Genomic DNA, 18,222 nt, shown 5'->3' on the forward strand with positions numbered 1-18,222 from the left:
AAATAGGTAATGGATTTTGCAGGGAGGAGTTGTGATATGTATTATCTATAACAAAGTGGTATCAAGAGGATATTAATACATTTTTCAAATATTTAAGAGTAAGATTTTTAACATAATAGAAAATGGGAAAAAGATGAAAAAATAACAAAGTCCAAAAGTCTAATAAATACATGAAAGAATATTCAACTTCAGTAGTATTCAAGAAAATATATATTAAATGACAAGCTAATGTTTCATTGCCCACCAACTGTTAATTATGAAGTCTGACTCACAAGGGCTGGAGACATACAGAAGAAACAGGATTCTCACATACTACTGTTAGAAATGTAAATCATTAAAATCATTTTGAGTGCAATTTGGCCAACACTAGTTACAAACACTCATACCTTATGGCCAGCAATGGTGCTTGTAGATATATACCCTGAAGCTGAAGTCAGCAGATTAGGGCCTATTAGCCATCTGTTTTGTGAATTAAGTCTTATTGAAACACAATCATGCTGATTTGCTTACATATGATCTACGGTTGCTTTCTTGCTACATAGGCAGAGTTGAGTGGCTGTGACGGAGACCATATGGTCCACAAAGAATAATATATATATATTTTTTATGACTCCTTAAGAAAAAGATTGTGACTCTTAACTGAAAAAGATGTTTACACATATTTACTAGATATGAATAACTATGTTTATCAGTTGTTTTAACAGTGAAAAATTACCCTCAACCTAAAAGTCCATCAACTAGGAAACATATAAATTCTATTACCCATATAATAACAAAAAATTATGGTAAAATGGAAGGGTAAGGAACTTTCATCTTACAAATCCCCAGTTCCCAAAAGTAAGTACTATTAAAAACCTGGTGTACATTTTCCTAGCCATTGCTTGCATGTATACAGGAAGGCAGGGGCCACCTTACTAGACGCCCAAATATGTGCTGAACAAATAAAAAATAAATCAATAAACAAACTGTTAGCAAAAATAGCTGAAGATGGAAAATCTCATACAGGGATGGGTAAGAATGGATTTTATTTTGAATTTCCCTAAATTGTTTACCAGTCATTTGTATGTGTTTACTAATCATCTGCATTTTTTTTTTCAATGAGTAGATTACAGCCTCTACCCATTAAAGAAAATTGTCTTTTTCTTATTCGTTGTAGGAATTCTTACATTATAGGGATAGTAACCTTTTTGCTTTTATGCGTTAAAAATTTTTTCCCTAGGCACACCTGGGTGGCTCAATCAGATAATCGTCTGCCTTTGGCTTAGGTCATGATCCCAGGGTCCAGGGATGGAGCTCCCCATTGGGCTCCCTGCTCAGTGGAGAGTCTGCTTCTCCCTTTGCCTCTGCCCCTCCCCCCCACCTTATCCTCTCTCTCAAATGAATAAATAAAATCTTAAATTTTTTTTCCCCTTGGTTTATCTTCTGCAGAATGTTTTAAAATTTTATGACAATTTACATTTGTTGTCCTATATTTTCTTCTGTTAATTTTAGGCTTATTTTTCAAATTTAGATATTTAATCCATTTGTAATTTTTCTTGTACAAGATGTGAATTAGGGATCTAATTAAATTTCTCCAAAATAGGTTGCTAGTTGTACTTATGTATTTACTGAATTATTTACCATTCTTCCCCAAATTCACATATTTTAAGGTACATGATAAAGATAAATCCTGAGTTCTCATACAGTGAAATTTATCAGTCTTTTCTTTAAAAAAAGTGTTTTATGACTTGTTTAAGAAATCTCTTTTTACCCCGATACTAGAAAGATATTCATGTATATTTTCTATTGAAAGTCTTATTTTTTTTGAAGATTTATTTATTTTAGAGAAAAAGAGGAGTGGGTGGAGGGAGATGGGGAGAAAGAACATCAAGGAAACTCCCTGCTGAGCATGGAGCACGATGTGGTTCTATCCCAAGACCCTGAGATCATGACCTGAGCTAAAACCAAGAGCAGGATACTTCACCAACTGAACTGCCCAGGCCCCCCAAAAGGTTTGTTTTTAAAGTTTTACTTTTGGCATTTAAGACATTAATATGAATGGAATGGGGGTGAGAGGATATTAACAAAATGTATATTATATATACAAATTATAACATAACTAACTAACATGGATATATTATTTGAGCCTGTAGCTCCACCTTGAAACTAACAGGTATGGACTATAAAAGGTACCATGGTACTTGTGTTTAAATGTCTCCTTCTCCTTAGTCTACTAACATACTGTAGCATAAAATGAATATACATGATGTTTAGGAAGCTACCATATAAAAGGTGATATAAAATGGGGATATAAAATGTCTTATATTAGTGATTTTAAAACTATGAAAAACTTTTTATAACACAAAAATGTATTTATAGCACACAGATGAAATATATGTAGTCCCTTTTATTTACCATTCCCTTAAATAAAATCTTCCAAATAATGTTTTCTTATCAATTTTTCCTAAAGTTTTCCTTTTTTTTTTTTTTAATGCTTACACTTGCTCTGAAATAGACAAGGTAAACAGCAAATCCTCCTCAGGGCTTAAAAATATCAGCAAATAATATACTTATGTAAATACAAAGCACTAAATTCAATAATGTATGAAAATGCTTAGCAAATATCAAAGCTATTTAATATTCTTTCTTGACATCAGCCGAGGGCAGAAATACAGGAATGTTCTCCATCCAACTCATTTCACCTTTCTGACTATTCTCTATGTTCCCTTTCTACTTTCCCTAAATAAAGACTTCCCTTTTTTGCATACAACTTAAAGAGCAGTGAAATATTCTGAATATCACTACACATACTTAAATTGTAAGAAGTAAAAATCTCAAGGAGAAGTAAGTTAGCTATCAGCTACCAGATGACCAGCATCTACCCTTTTCATCTATTACAATTAAATTGCAGAGCAGAACAATATCAGGGAAATGAAATATAGTAGACACAGAATTAAGTGAACACTGACTATGTTGCCCAGAAGCCAGGATAAATTATTATTTTGAAATAGTGCCAACGTGAAGGTAGAATTACCTTTAATAATAAAATTTAATCAATGCTAACTGAGCTATAATTCATTACATTCTTAATAGCTCTTCTCTAGCCTGTGCTGGTTTATAGTTAATAATAAATAATTTACCTGTGCTCTTTTTTCCATATCCTGGCAAGTACCTAGTTGTTCTTCCATTGCAACTCTGATTTGCCTTGCTTCATATTCTAATTGTCTTCTGGTCATATCTGTTTGTAAGGAAAACTAAAACCACAAATTAAATTGAAATGTTAATACCTCATGTTATGTATTTATCAGCAAAAGCAAAAAAGCATATAAATACCAATAAAGAACATGAATATCAAATATGTAAGTTATTGAGCCTAACAAGATTATTTTTTGCTTCAAGGAATCCTAAAATTTGATGATAGGTGTTGGGCTCAGTCTGGGTCCCTGATGTGAAATGCTGAGCTGAAACATTTCTATTGCCCCATACTCACAAATACGTTTAAATTGTACTGATACACTTAAAATATATAATTGGTCCATTAGGGTATGCCTTCTTCAGTTCCCATCTTCTGCACCGAAGAGGTACCACTTTATTAAAAATTAGCACATTAATGTGGACAACATAGAAAAATCAAGAAACAATCCATTATCCTTAAGTTTATAACTCAGTTTAAAGGTTGTTATAAATGTACAGACTAAACAGAGAAAACTTCTCCATTTGTAAGATGACGAAAATAGGATAAGGAAGAGTTTTTATTTAATACAGGTTAATCATAAATTACAAAACAACACAAACTTTTTGGTAAAAATCCAAAAGTGAAGCAAAGCTGAAATAAACAAAAAGAAGTACTTCTTCCTGCAGGGGGTGTTAATTCATTCAAAAATCAATTAATCCTCTAATTAAAATTCCAGGCACTGAGATAACTGCTAGGCATACAAAAGGATGAAAAGGACAAGGTAATGAAACTTTCAAACACATACACCAAGAGGTAATAATACCTAAAAGTTTGATTAAATTATAATGGGCCATGAAGGAAATGAGGAAGTACAATCAATAGATTTTTTATGCTCTATATACTCAGCTGTGTGAGACATGTGTCTGACTCAGAGTAACATTTTATAGGTCCAAGGATTCCAAACTGCACTGTCAGTTAAGTCAGGGGGGTTCTAACCCTTTCCCTTTGCAATAATGCAGATGACATTCTGCAGATAATGTATTTCTACAGGCATACCCAAATTATGGTTGCAACACAGATGAAATAGTCTGTATGTTATTTCTAATTCCCAGTGAGCCAGCTTTAACTCCACTTACTTACCCTTCACTTCCCAAAACCCCTGCAAAAAAAAAAGTTGAATGTGACAAAGTATATTGTAATAATGTGGTTTAGATCTGATGTTTTAAAAGTAATGTCTAATATCTTGATAATATTTCCATATGGAAACTTGCTTCCCAATATAAATGCAGAATTCATGAAATTAAAAAATATTTATGACACACAACAGTTTATACTTGGTAATGTTGCCAAATGGTCTATAATGTCTTATATATCCTATTAAAGAAATGTGATTATGTAATAAATATGGGAACAATTTATTTGACAACTGATCTGTTTCAGATTATTAACCAACTGCTCTCAAGCTATCACATACATCTGAGCTCTTTCCTAAACCTGACTGCATGCAGACAACTGAACTCTAAATTTTGTATATTCTAATTATCAATGTGAATGGGAGCAAAACTATGCTTAAGTATTTCTTAAATTTAAGAGTATAAATCCCACCAAACCTTCTTGGGTTCCTAATCTAAGAACTCTTCATTAACTGTTCTTTCACTATCTGGGTCTCTTTAACTCCCAGGAAGATGTCAAGGACATTGTCAGGAAAAGGGATCCATTCTTTTCCTCTCAAAACCTTGTCTGATTGTTCTAGGAGACTATGCATATAAGCTTCTGGTTCTAGTTCTGCCAGACAATGCCCAGTCAGGAAATCCGGCTAGGTTCATGTTTTCAAAATGTTCCCTCTTTCTACTTTTGTTTTTCATTTATTATGTCCTCTCAAAAGTGTTATTAGAAAATGAAAAATCTAACAGAGGACAATATATTTTAATTACCCTATTTTTTCCTCTTTTTAAAATTTTTAAGAAATATTTATCAACAACAATCAGTTAAAATACAATTGTGTTTAAAATTATTAATGTATTGCAGAACATTCAGAAATGTTCTTACATGTGTCACCCCATGAATAAAATGGCTGACATGAGAGTTTGGGTGGGGAAGGAAAGGCTGCCAAGAGTAAATTCTTTTTCACATAGTTACATTAGCAAAACAAACACATTTTAGTACTTACAAAAAGTCCTAAGACCCTTGCCAAAAGATCTTGTCATTTATAATAACTAGAACAGCACTCAAATAATCCTCAAAGATACTTTTATTGCAAAAACTATATGGCATATAATGTGGTTCAAAAGATAGATGGTAATAAACATTTCTACAGAGTATGTTTGGTAATTCAACAGACAGAATAAAAAGCCAGTTGCCAAGTTGAATCCTGAGTCCTACAGAATTCAATCTTAACAGATTTGCTTAATTGGGGGCTTAAAATAAATATTTGCTTGAGCATAATGAAGTTTTATCACCTTTACAAACAAAAAGTTTGTAAAGTCAGTTAAGTCATTAGTTATTATATATTTGAGTTTAAAGTTAAGATAAAGATAAAGCATATTAGAGTTTACAAATAAGTAAAAAATGTAATCATCCTGAATTTTTTAAATGAATAACACAGATACTTTTAAAAGACTGAAGTTATTAAAGCCCTAAAATAGGTCATAATGCTAAGTTACTTACATTTTCGGTTAAAGGGAGACTATCTATTCTTTTGGTGAGATTCTGAAGTTGAGCATAATACCAGTCTTTTTCCTTTTCTTCTTTGTCAAGATCAGCAAGAAGTAATGATCTGTTTTTTTTTTAAAAAAAGGTAAGTTTACGCAATGCTAATAGAGTACATAACAATAATTTTTTTTTTTTAAAGATTTTATTTATTTGACAGAGAGAGAGAAATCACAAGTAGGCAGAGAGGCAGGCAGAGAGAGGGGAGAAAGCAGGTTCCCTGCGGAGCAGAGAGCCGGACGTGGGGCTCGATCCCAGGACCCTGGGATCATGACCTGAGCTGAAGGCAGAGGCTTTAACCCACTGAGCCACCCAGGTGCCCCCATAACAATAATTCTTAACAGTTGTAATTGTCATGTTCTCTATTTAAACCGAAGTATTAATAATGAATAAGTGGACTTTTGAAGGTACTACTTAGAATATTATAATGAATAAAATTTGAATATCAAAAAGTTTTCACTTTTTTACCCAAGATATTCAATATCCTTACTAGAATATTTATATTTATTACATTTATTACGAGAATATTTACATTTCAAAGGCTTTCTTCACTGTATTTGCAGTCTAAAAATATGATCATGGTTTACAGAAAAAAGTACAGATATAACAAAACACAAAATTAATAAAGAATAAAAAATGTAATAGAGGAATAAGGAAAAGCAGTAATTATACAAAAAATAAACCTAGAGAATAGGATATCACTGCACTGGACACAGATGTGGCTTTCAACTTCTCAGAGCCAAAATAGTAAGAAATACTTTGTCACTGTGCACTTCTTCAAAGAAGATATCCAGATGGCCGAGAGACACATGAAAAGATGCTCAACATCACTCATCATCAAGGAAATGCAAATCAAAACTACAATAAGATATCACCTCATATGTGTCAGAATGGCTAAAGTCAAAAACACAAGAAACAAGTGCTGGTGAGGATGGGGAGAAAAAGGTATCCTTGTACACTGCTGGGGGGAATGTAAAATTGCACAGCTGCTGTGGAAAACAGAATGGAGTTTCCTCAAAAAGTTAAGAATACGAAAACGCTAATTTAAAAAGATACATGCACTCCTATGTTTACTACAGCATTATTTATGATAGCAAAATCATGGAAGCAATCCATGGGTCCATCAATAGATGAATGGATAAAGAAGAATAGATATATATGTATGTACACTCACACCTTCTTTATAGATACATAAAAGCATACCCAAATACACACACACACACACACACACACACACACACAACTACTATGGAATATTACTCAGCTATAAAAAGGAATGAGATCTTGCCACTTGCAACAGCATGGCTGGATCTAGACAGTATAATGCTAGGTGAAATAAGTTGGTCAAAAAGGAAAAATCCCATATGATTTCACTCAAGTGGAATTTAAGGAACACAACATACAAAGACAAACAAATAGTAGCGAATTAACTGATGGTTACCAGAGGGAAAGCTGGTAGGGGGATGGGTGGAATAGGTGAAGGAGATTAAGAGCACATCTATCCTGATGAGCACTGACTAATGTACAGAATTGGCAAATCACTATATATTGTATACCTGAAACTAACATAACACTATATGTTAACTATATTAGAATTAAAAAAAAAAAGAAAAGATTAGTTGCAGAAACTTTAAAAAATGTAGTCACTGTGTACTAATAACAAGTTATTCTGAGAGAGAGAAATTTTTTCTAGTTTGGAATTTGAAGATGGATTTGCTCTGTAACTCCTAAACAACCCAATCAATGTCCTCAATAACATTCTCTATCAAGTTACTCTGTATCTTACCATTTTAAACATAAATGCAAAATAAAGGTGTTCATGGGATAAGACTCGGTAGGTACAAAAAGTCTGTGATTTCTTATCATGTGGTTCTTTCCCAAAGTGACACCTATTATCATTTTATTGTATATATTCCACAGAGATTCTGTTAAAATGGCAAAGATCTATGTGTATACTTACATGTACATTTTTAAACAGGAGCAGTAGCATATTACTTTATGTATTATCCTATTAAATTTGTTTTTCACTTAAAAAGTCTATCTTGGGAGATTATTCTGTGCCAGAACATAAAAAGGTCCTACATATTTTTGATAGTTGTACAGTGTGCATGAATCCATAATGGGACACACTATGATTAGTTTCATTTTAGAGGGCATTTAGGGTCTTTCTAATCCTTTGCTATTATCAACAATGCTGCACTGCATCTGCTTATACATAACCCTATTTCACAAATGTGCAAGCATATATGTAAGATAAACTCCTAGGGTATGTACATTTTTAACTTATTGCTCTTATTAGATATTGTACCAATTTATGCCCATACCACTTTCACCAATATAAATGTTTCATCAATTTATTTTTGCATATTCAGTTTTTTAAAACAATATATCATATGGTTTAAATTTTATTTCTTTTAGTGTAAGGTTAAGCATTTTTTTTCAACTTTAAATGTCATTTGTGTTCCTTGTCTATAATTTTTTCTTACTTATTTATAGAATCTCAACTATATTAAGAATGACTGTACTGGAGGAGAAAAGATGGTGGAGGAGTAGGGGACTCTATTTCAACTAGTCCCCTAAATTGAGCTGGATATCTACCAGACCATTCTGAACACCCACAAAATCACCTGAGATGTAAGAAGATATATCTGAGAGTATCTCCAGCACTTGGACCTGAGGTATGAAGGAGGAGTGGGGGATGGGGATTGGTGTCCCTAACCCTCATGTTGTTTAAGGCTCAACTGTATATAAATATATAAGTCATCTGAAAACAAGAGCATATAAGGTGATGCACTATTATATTGGGAGTAAAACGCCATGGATAATGATATACTAGAAGAACCCCACTAATATTTCTTGCAGGGCTAGCTTGGTGGTCACATATTCTTTTAGTTTCTGTTGGTTTTGGAAGCTTCTAATCTCTCCATCCATTCTGAATGACAGCCTTCCTAGATAAAGTATCCTTGGCTGCATGCTCTTCTCTTTTAGTATCCTGAATATGTCTTGCCAGACCCTTCTGGCTTGCTAGGTCTCTGGCATTATTAGGATAGGTCTGACATTATTCTGATGCTCTTCCCTCTGTACGATAATCTTGATCTTGGAATATGTGACCACAAAGCTGGCCCTGCAAGAAATACTAAGGGGAAGTTCTATAAAAGGAGAAAGACCCCAAGAGTGATAAAGAACTGAAATTTACAGAGACAACCTTTAGAAACAAGGACTTCACAGGCAACATGATGACAATAAAATTATAACTTTCAAGAATCACTCTCAGCATGAATGGCCTAAATGCTCCCATGAAATGGTACAGGGTTGCAGAATGGATAAAAAGACATGACCCATCCATATTTGTCTACAAGAGATTAATTTTGAACCCCAAGATACGTCCAGACTGAAAGTAAAGGGATGGAGAACCATCTTTCATGCCAATGGACCTCAAAAGAAAGCTGGGGTAGCAATCCCCAAACAGACAAATTAGATTTTAAGCTAAAGACTGTAGTTAGAGATACAGAAGGACACTATATCATGCTTAAAGGGTCTATGCAACAAGAGGATCTGACAATTGTAAATTATCTATGCCCCCAACATAGGAGCAGCCAACTACATAAGCCAATTCAACCAAAATAAGACATATTGACAAAAACATGCTAATAGTAGCAACACTCCACTCTCAGCAACAGACATCATCTGAGCAGAAAATCAACAAAGAAACAAGAACTTTGAATGACAAACTGGACCAGATGGACCTCATAGATATATCAGAACATTCCACCCTAAATAACAGAATTCTTCTCGAATGCACATGGAACTTTCTCCAGAACAGACCCCATACTGGGTCACAAATCAGGTCTCAACCGATACCAAAAGACTGAGATTATTCCCTGCATATTCTCAGACCACAACGCTTTGAAGCTAGAACTCTAACACAAGAAAACTTGAAAGAAATTCAAACCCATGGAAGCTAAATACCATCCCGCTTAAGAATGTCTGGGTCAACCAGGAAATCAAAGAACTTAAACAATTCATGGAAACCACTGAGAACGAAAACACACTGGTCCAAGACTGCAAAGGCAGCTCCTATGGGGGAAATACATAGCCCTCCAAGGCTGGCTCAAAAAAATAGAAAAATCCAAAATATACAAATTAACTTTACACCTTAAAGAACTGGATAAAGAACAACAAAAATAAAGCCCAAGCCATGCATAAGAAGAGAAATAGTTGAGATTAGAGCAGAGATCAATGAATTAGAAACCAGAAATACAGTAGAGCAGATCAACAAAACCAGAAGCTGGTTCTTTGAAAGAACTAGTAAGAGCGATAAACCACTGGTCAGACTTATCCAAAAGAAGAGAAAGGACCAAATTGGTGAAATTATGAATGAAAGGGGAGAGATCATGACCAACACCAATGAAACAGAAACAATTATGAGAAATTATTATCAACAACTAATGCCAATAAATTAAGCAACCTGGAAGAGAAAAGACAAGAACCACATGGTCCTCTCAATTGATGCAGAAAAAGCATCTGACAAAATATATCATCCTTTACTGATTAAAACTCTTCAGAGTGTAGGGAGAGAGGCAAGATTCTTCAATTTCATAAAAATCATCTATAAAAAACACACAGTGAATATTATTCTCAATGAGGAAAAGCTGAGAGTCTTTCCCTTAAGATCAGAAACAGGACAAGGATGTCCCCTCTTGCCCTTACTGTTCAACATAGTACTGGAAATCCTGGCAACAGCAATCAGACAACAAAAAGAAATAAAAGGTATTCAAATTGGCAAAGAAGACATGATACTTTATGTGGAAATCCCAAAAAACTTCATCCCCAAATTACTAGAACTCATATAGCAATTCAGTAATGTGGCAGGATACAAAATCAATGCACAGAAATCAGTTGCTTTCCTATACACACACTAAGAATGTAACTGTAGACACAGAGATTAGAGAACGGGTTCCATTTACAATAGCACCAACAACCTTAAGACACCTTAGAATAAACCTAACCAAAGAAGTAAAGGATCTATACTCTACAAACTACAGAACGCTTATGAAGGAAGTTGAAGAAGACATAAAAAGAAGGGAAAACACTGTTACAATGTCTATGCTGCCCAGAGCAATCTATACTTTCAATGCCATCCTGATCAAAATACCAACGGCATTTTTCAAAGCGCTGGAACAAACAATCCTAAAATTCATATGGAACCAGAAAGGACTCCAAATTGCCAAGGAAATGTTGAAAAAGAAAAACAAAGCTGGGAGCACCAGGCTGCCTTATTTCAAGCTATATTACAAAGCTGTGATTATCAAGACAGCATGGTACTGGCACAAAAACAGACTCATTAATCAATGGAACACAATAGAGAACCCAGATATAAACTCTCAACGCTAGGGTCAACTAATCTTTGACAAAGCAGGAAAAATTATCCAATGGAAAAAGACAGTCTCTTCAATAAATGCTGCTGGGAATACTGGACAGCTGTATACAGAAGAATGAAACATGACCATTCTCTTACAGCATACACAAAAGATAAACTCTCAATGGATGAAAGACTTCATTGTGAGACAGGAAAAGATCAAAATCCTAGAGAAAAACATAGGGAGTAACCTCTTCGACATCAGCAACAGCAACTTCTTTCAAAATACATCTCCAAAGGCAAGGGAAACAAAAGCAAAAATGAACTTTTGGGACTTCAAGATAAAAAGCTTCAAGATAAAAAGTAAAGAAAACAGTCAACGAAACAAAGAGGCAATCCATGGAATGGGAGAAGATATTTGCAAATGACTCTAGAGATAAAGGGCTGGAATCCAAGATCTATAAAGAACTTCTCAAATTCAACATACACAAAACAGATAATCAACTCAAAAAATGGGCAGAACACATGAACAGACACCTCTCCATAGAAGACATACAGATGGCTAACAGACACATGAAAAAATGTTGAACATCATTAGCCATCAGGAAAATTAAAATCAAAACCATATTGAGATACCACCTTACACTAGTTAGAATGGCAAAAATTGACAAGACAAGAAACGACAAATGTTGGAGAGGTTGTGCAGAAAGGGAACCCTCTTACACTTTTGGTGAGAAAGCAGTTTGGTACAGCCACTTTGGAAAACAACGTGAAGTTTCCTCAAAAAGTTAAAAACAGAGCTACCCTATAACCCAGCAATTGCACTACTGGGTATTTATCCCAAAGATACAGATGTAGGGCCATATGCACCCCAGTGTTCATAGCAGCAATGTCCACAGTAGCCAAACTGTGGAAGAAGCCAAGATGCCCCTCAATAGACAAATGGATAAAGAAGATGTGGTCCCTACATACAATGGAATATTACTCAGATCAGAAAGGATGAGTACCCAACATTTGCCTCAACATGGATGGGACTGGAGGAGATTATGCTAAGTGAAATCAGTCAAACAGTGAAAGACAGTTATCATATGGTTTCACTTATTTGTAGAACATAATAGCATGGAGGAAATTAGGAGAAGGAAGGGAGAAATGAAGCCGGGGGGATCAGAAGGGGAGACAAACCATGAGAGACAATGGACTCTTGAAGTTTTAGAGGGGAGGGGGATGGAGGGATGGGTGAGCCCGGTGAAGGGTATTAAGGAAGGCACATACTGCATGGAGCACTGGGTGTTATATGCAAACAATGAATCATAGAACACTACATCAAAAACTAATGATGTACTGAATGGTGACTAAGATAACATAAAACACTTAAAAAAAAAAAAGCGCAAGGTCCTAAATTTTCACTCAAAAAAAAAAAAAATTCTACTTTGTTGGTATGTATTTTCTGTGTTTATCACTTGTCTTTTAATTTTGTTTATAATGTTTCTGTCATGTAAAAAATTTTGATTTTTTTGTAGTCAAATTTGTGGATATTTTCTACTATTGCTTCTGGAGTTTGCTCGTTTACAGAGATGATCGTCACTCTAATACTGTTACTTTAAAATTCTGTTTGATCTTACTGTTTTGCAAAATATGCGTGCATGTGAGTATGTGGCAGGTTATAGTCTTGCTAAAATTCCCTTTCCTTTACTGAGAAACAATTAAAAAAAAAAAAAAAGAAAGAAGCCTTCATTTTTGATGTGGCAAATTCAGCAGTGAGGGAATCCATGGGAAGACATTAAGTCCCTGCTTATGATATAGCAACCTTGGGGGTAGTGCAGACCAATGGGAAGCTGCCTCTTCTCTCCCATTTCTGAAACAGAAGCAGGAGAAAGCACTGCAGAATGCCTAAACTCCTTTCACAAGCTGGCACAAAGATGTGCTCTGATTCTATTTTTCAGCGCTCCCTGGGAGAACCTGCAGGACCTACCAGGACTTAGGTGGGGAACAAATGGTGATGCTACTATTTCCTCTGTTTATTCTCAAATAAATAGGCTCATTAAGTAAGAGCTGGGTGTCATAAGTGCTTAAACTGATAGGCCAATGTTAGTGGTGGTTGAAGAGTGATAGGGAGGCTGCCAAGAACAGGGACAAGCTGTTAACTGTCATGTTTAAAGTGGAACTATGGTAAAACGCTCTGGGGAAGTCAAGGTTACAGTGTTTTGAGACATAATGTTAACAAGTGGTTAAATGATAGTGGTTGACCACAGTGTTTAAGGCTCAGAAATGAAAACAGGTCTAAATCCCGAGGAAGGTAGGTCTTTAGGGTTTAGAGGTTTTTAGTGATTGTTAAGAGTCTTCTTTAAAAATGTAAATTTTGTGTTGTCTTAGTCCTCGAGCTAACTTAGGGTCACCTAAAAGAGCATGGAACATATGTACTAAGCATTTAATAAATACTTGTTAAATGAGAAAATAGCTAACATGATAATAGTTTACATTTATTGAATGTTCTAAGTATTAGACATACTGCTAAGTATTTTTTTAAAACCTAATTTAATCTTCACTACACCCTTTGAGGTAGTTATTCTTAGGCTCACTCTTTGGACTGGAAAACTGAGGTTCAAAATGGTTATAAAGCTGTGTAGTTGGGTTTGAACCGTGGCTTAACTACTTCCTAACACTTATCTTGGGCAATATAGATAACAAGAAAAAAAAAAAAAGAGAGACAGAGAGTGTATCTATGATTTAAGAGAGGGAAAGAAATAAAGAGTGAAAAAACAGAGGAGAAAATTGTCAAAGAAATAACATAACAGAATTTTCAAAAGCTGAAGAAAATAAACTTCCAGATTAATAGGACACAGTGAGTACCCAGTACAATGAATGAAGAAAACTCATATACTGAGGCATTCTAAAGGCTTCTAAAGAAGAAAAATGGCAACCTTCAAAGGAATGAGAATCAGATTGGTATTAAATTTCTCATCAAAGACACTGACAATGAAGAAGGTAAATGAGTTTGAGCCTAGACCTATCTAAACTATCAATTGAGCATGAGAGCAAAGTAATGATACTGTCGTATATGCAAGGACTCAATTTACCTCCCTCCAACACAGTGAGAACCAAGAGATCCCAAGATATATCAGAACTATATATGACAAATAAATAAATAAAATCTTAAAAAAAATAAATCAGTTACGTGTTTACTGTGACATAACTATTGTGATCACATGCTTACTTACTCAATGTACAGGGCATTTGAAGTATTTAAGTAACAAAGTAACAAGTCTCTTATCTGCTAATAAACTTGGGACTTTATCTACACGAAGCAAAGCAAGTTTCTAGGAAAAGGAGTACCCTCACACATCCTTTGTGTCTTCATAGAGCTCAAAGAGGACAGAGATGGACTGTTAGCTTCTTATTATTCACAATAGTGTTTCCTATACTGTCAGACAGAAACAGTCCTACTTCAAGGGATGATACAGAGACTCAGTAAACTCAAGATGAAAGCAAGCTTTACATTACTTCTGGTCCAGAAGATTACCCTATTTTTACAGATGGACACACCTAAAACCAGAAAGCAGTAAAAGGTCTTTTGCCTTTTACTTAGATATGCCGGACATTTTTTATACTAATAACCACTTTGTAAAACTGGGTAATTTAGAACCATATCCCTATTTTATAGAAGAAAATGACAGAAAATTTAATGACATGACCAAGGTCCCAGAGCCAGTATGTAATGTTTATATATTTTAATATTCTTGAATGTTTAATAGAATTTTAGGAGTATTAAAAAACATTATTCATGCATTAAGGAATTCATAATCTTTTACACAACACTTGACAAAGTTCTTGAAAATGATACATATTCTTATTTGTAGTGAGATCATTTTAACTTCAGTTAAGAGAAGAATTAATAAATAAGCTGTGAGAAACCAGATAATATATATTAAGCAATGTTTTTTAAGACACTGAAACTGATAAATTAAGAAATGTTACATAGGTAGCCACTTGTAATAGGCTTTTCCTAATGGAAACAGTTACCTCATACTGGCTCTCTAGTTACTGAATTTATTCCAAAAGGTAACAAGAAGCTCAATTAAAAATCAGTTACATGGGGACACCTGGGTGGCTCAGTTGGTTAAGCCACTGCCTTCAGCTCAGGTCATGATCCCAGGGTCCTGGCATCGAGTCCCGCATCGGGCTTCTTGCTCTGTAGGGAGCCTACCTCTCTCGCTACCTCTGCCTACCATTCTGCCTGCTTGTGTGTGCTCTCTCTCTCTGACAAATAAATAAATAAAATCTTAAAAAAAATAAATCAGTTACATGTTTACTGTGACATAACTATTGTGATCACGTGCTTACTTACTCAATGTACAGGGCATTTGAAGTATTTAAATAACAAAGTACAAATCTCTTAGAAGCCCAAGAATTGTCTACTTTACATTTGCATATTTAATATTGCCTCTTTACATCTTTAGATTTAATATAAGTATGATCAGTAACCTACTATATCTTTGAATAAATAAATAGAAAATTCGCTCTTAAGTATTACTGATTATTTGCCACACATGCTTCAAAATGACAAAATGATAGTAAACATGGGAGTTTACAAGTTAATGAAGAAAAGTTACCTCTCTTTTTCAAGTTCTTCTAAATAACCAGTATTTTCTCTGCTTCCATTTACAAACCCTCTTCTTGGAAATGAACCCATAGGAACAGGACTGCACTCTCCTGAACGACTAGATACAGATCCTTCACGGCTCTCATAAGAACGGAGGGACATTTTTGACCGTAGTTTCACTCCAGGGAAATTACTGCTATCTAAGTTAAGTTCTAAATGAAAGAGAGATAAGTTTTTATATAACAGTTGCTTTATGTGGTCTAAAATACTGGTAAGAAAATTATATTGTCTTAAAAATAAAATATAAGATTCACATTTTAGTCTTCTAAATTTGAACTCATTTTATAATTTAATATACATTATATATATTACATAAAGCCTATAGAAGTACTAAATTATGGCACCTATAGAGCAGCAAATTTATGTAGGGAACAGAGAATCTTTATCACAAATGCTAAGGCTGTGAGATTTTCACTGACTCCTGGTTCCAGGTAGAATTGCAATAAATACAAATATCCAATCATTAAAAAAAAATGTTCATTGCAACTTGAATTTCTAACAGAGGAAGCCACAAATACACATGATTAAACAAACAATTATTTAGGAAGAGAATGACTAAACTTTCCCTCCAATGTAGCTTGAGTCAGGGGGAAAAGGAGTATGTTAAAGGAAAATCAGACAAAATATCTTTCCTTAGATTCCTGCTAAAAAATAATATATTTGAGGACTCAAAGATAATTTCTCAGTCTAGTTCCAACTATAATAATCAAGCACTTTCCCTGTTTTTTTAGTATTTGAATTTTTAAGCAATAAAGCGAGAAAGTTATTTTTTCAAAATTATACCAAAAATTACATATAATCAGCTTATATAACTAGAAAGATAAAGTAAGAGCTGAAAATGATCAAACAAGGAATCTAAAAGTAGTTGATTTAAAGCCAGTTAAATGTTTAACTGAAGGAATGACAAGTAAATACAGATTTTACATATCTGTATTTTAACAACTAAATCCTAATAGATAAGGCTGTTATACCAGGAAAACTGAAAGTAACATTCAAATCAAGAGAACCTGTATTTGGATATACACATCTAAAGCTGACAACTGGAGCTTAAAAATTATTTTAAAACACCTTTTAAAAATCTACCTTTGAGACGCTCTAATAAATCAATCTGTCCAGAGGAAGCCATAGCTTCATCTTCAATACTTCCTTGTAGTTGTTTAAGTACTTCCTGCAAAAAAGAACACAATATATTAACATGACAAAATTCTACATAATTATTCTAGATAGAATGATTCTAAGTTTCTTGATATTTAGGTGTGCTGTGGAAAAAAGTTTCAGATCAATCTGAAAATATATCTGAATCTGTAAAGCACTTCATATATATTATCTATTATTAATTATGAGTAATGAATTATATCCTAACAACAGTGATATTTTGAGATAATGGAGATTATATGGAGTTTCCATAAGATACATTATCCCTAACTTTTAAAACATACAACAAGGTGAGTTATTCTCATTTTTCATATGGGTCAATCAAGACTCAAAGCCCCATAGAAGCTGTAAAAGCTAGATATGTGTTTAGAATCCATGTCTCTGAAGCCTGCACCACCATGACCATGAAAAAAACCAAATTAACAATTATAATATGCTGTTTTATTTAACACCCTAATACATATTCAAGCTTTTATATACCATATGTAAGTATATACTATTAGCATGCTGATTTATATTCAGCAGATATTGAAATAACTATGCTCACAGCCTCCTGACTTCTGATGCCATTATTTCCTTTCCCATATAAATCCTTCTCTTGATTAATTTTCCTCAAAGAATGCTAGAAACTGTCATTTTCTAACAGTTTTTTGCATGTGCCTTAATAATAATTTATGTTATAGCTTTCATATTCTGGGGCATTCCATTCAAATTTCCAGCAAAGTCCTTATTGGCCAATTAGGTTTCCAAATGCAAAACAATGTTCTTGAACATTTATGACCTGTAAATATGGGTAGAATTCTCCAAAATGAAAAATGATCATAAACAGATTGAAAAGGAAATCTGTCAAAAAGTGAGTGAATGCAGCAAAGATTTTATTGGCTTATCTTGACGGTGATGTGATGGGCATTAAAAAAAAAAAAAAAAGAATGTTGGGGTGCCTGGTTGGCTCAGTGGGTTGAGCCTCTGCCTTCGGCTCAGGTCATGATCTCAGGGTCCTGGGATCGAGCCCCGCATCGGGCTCTCTGCTCAGCGGGGAGCCTGCTTCCTCCTCTCTCTCTCTGCCTGCCTCTGCCTACTTGTGATCTCTCTCTCTCTTTCTCTGTCAAATAAAATAAATAAAATCTTAAAAAAAAAGAATGTCTTGGGGCACCTGGGTGTCTCAGTGGGCTGGGCCTCTGCCTT

The 18,222-nt window shown here is 34.2% G+C and overlaps 1 protein-coding gene across 9 annotated transcripts in view; it reads right to left on the bottom strand.

The window, feature by feature from the left end:
- Window positions 1–18,222, bottom strand: part of APC (APC regulator of WNT signaling pathway) — a 133,687-nt gene that overhangs the window by 57,206 nt on the left and 58,259 nt on the right. For all 9 annotated transcript variants that reach the window (XM_045087134.1, XM_004761323.3, XM_004761320.3 and 6 more), the window contains 4 exons: window positions 16,966–17,050; window positions 15,833–16,034; window positions 5,822–5,930; window positions 3,120–3,233 (listed from right to left, as the gene is read on the bottom strand). In XM_045087134.1, the coding sequence (XP_044943069.1) occupies window positions 3,120–3,233; window positions 5,822–5,930; window positions 15,833–16,034; window positions 16,966–17,050 (510 nt within the window). The remainder of the gene's footprint in view (window positions 1–3,119; window positions 3,234–5,821; window positions 5,931–15,832; window positions 16,035–16,965; window positions 17,051–18,222) is intronic.

This window comes from Mustela putorius, unplaced genomic scaffold, assembly GCF_011764305.1.
Source record: "Mustela putorius furo isolate JIRA1106 unplaced genomic scaffold, ASM1176430v1.1 tig00001059_pilon_pilon_pilon, whole genome shotgun sequence".
NCBI classification, from domain to species: Eukaryota; Metazoa; Chordata; class Mammalia; order Carnivora; family Mustelidae; genus Mustela; species Mustela putorius.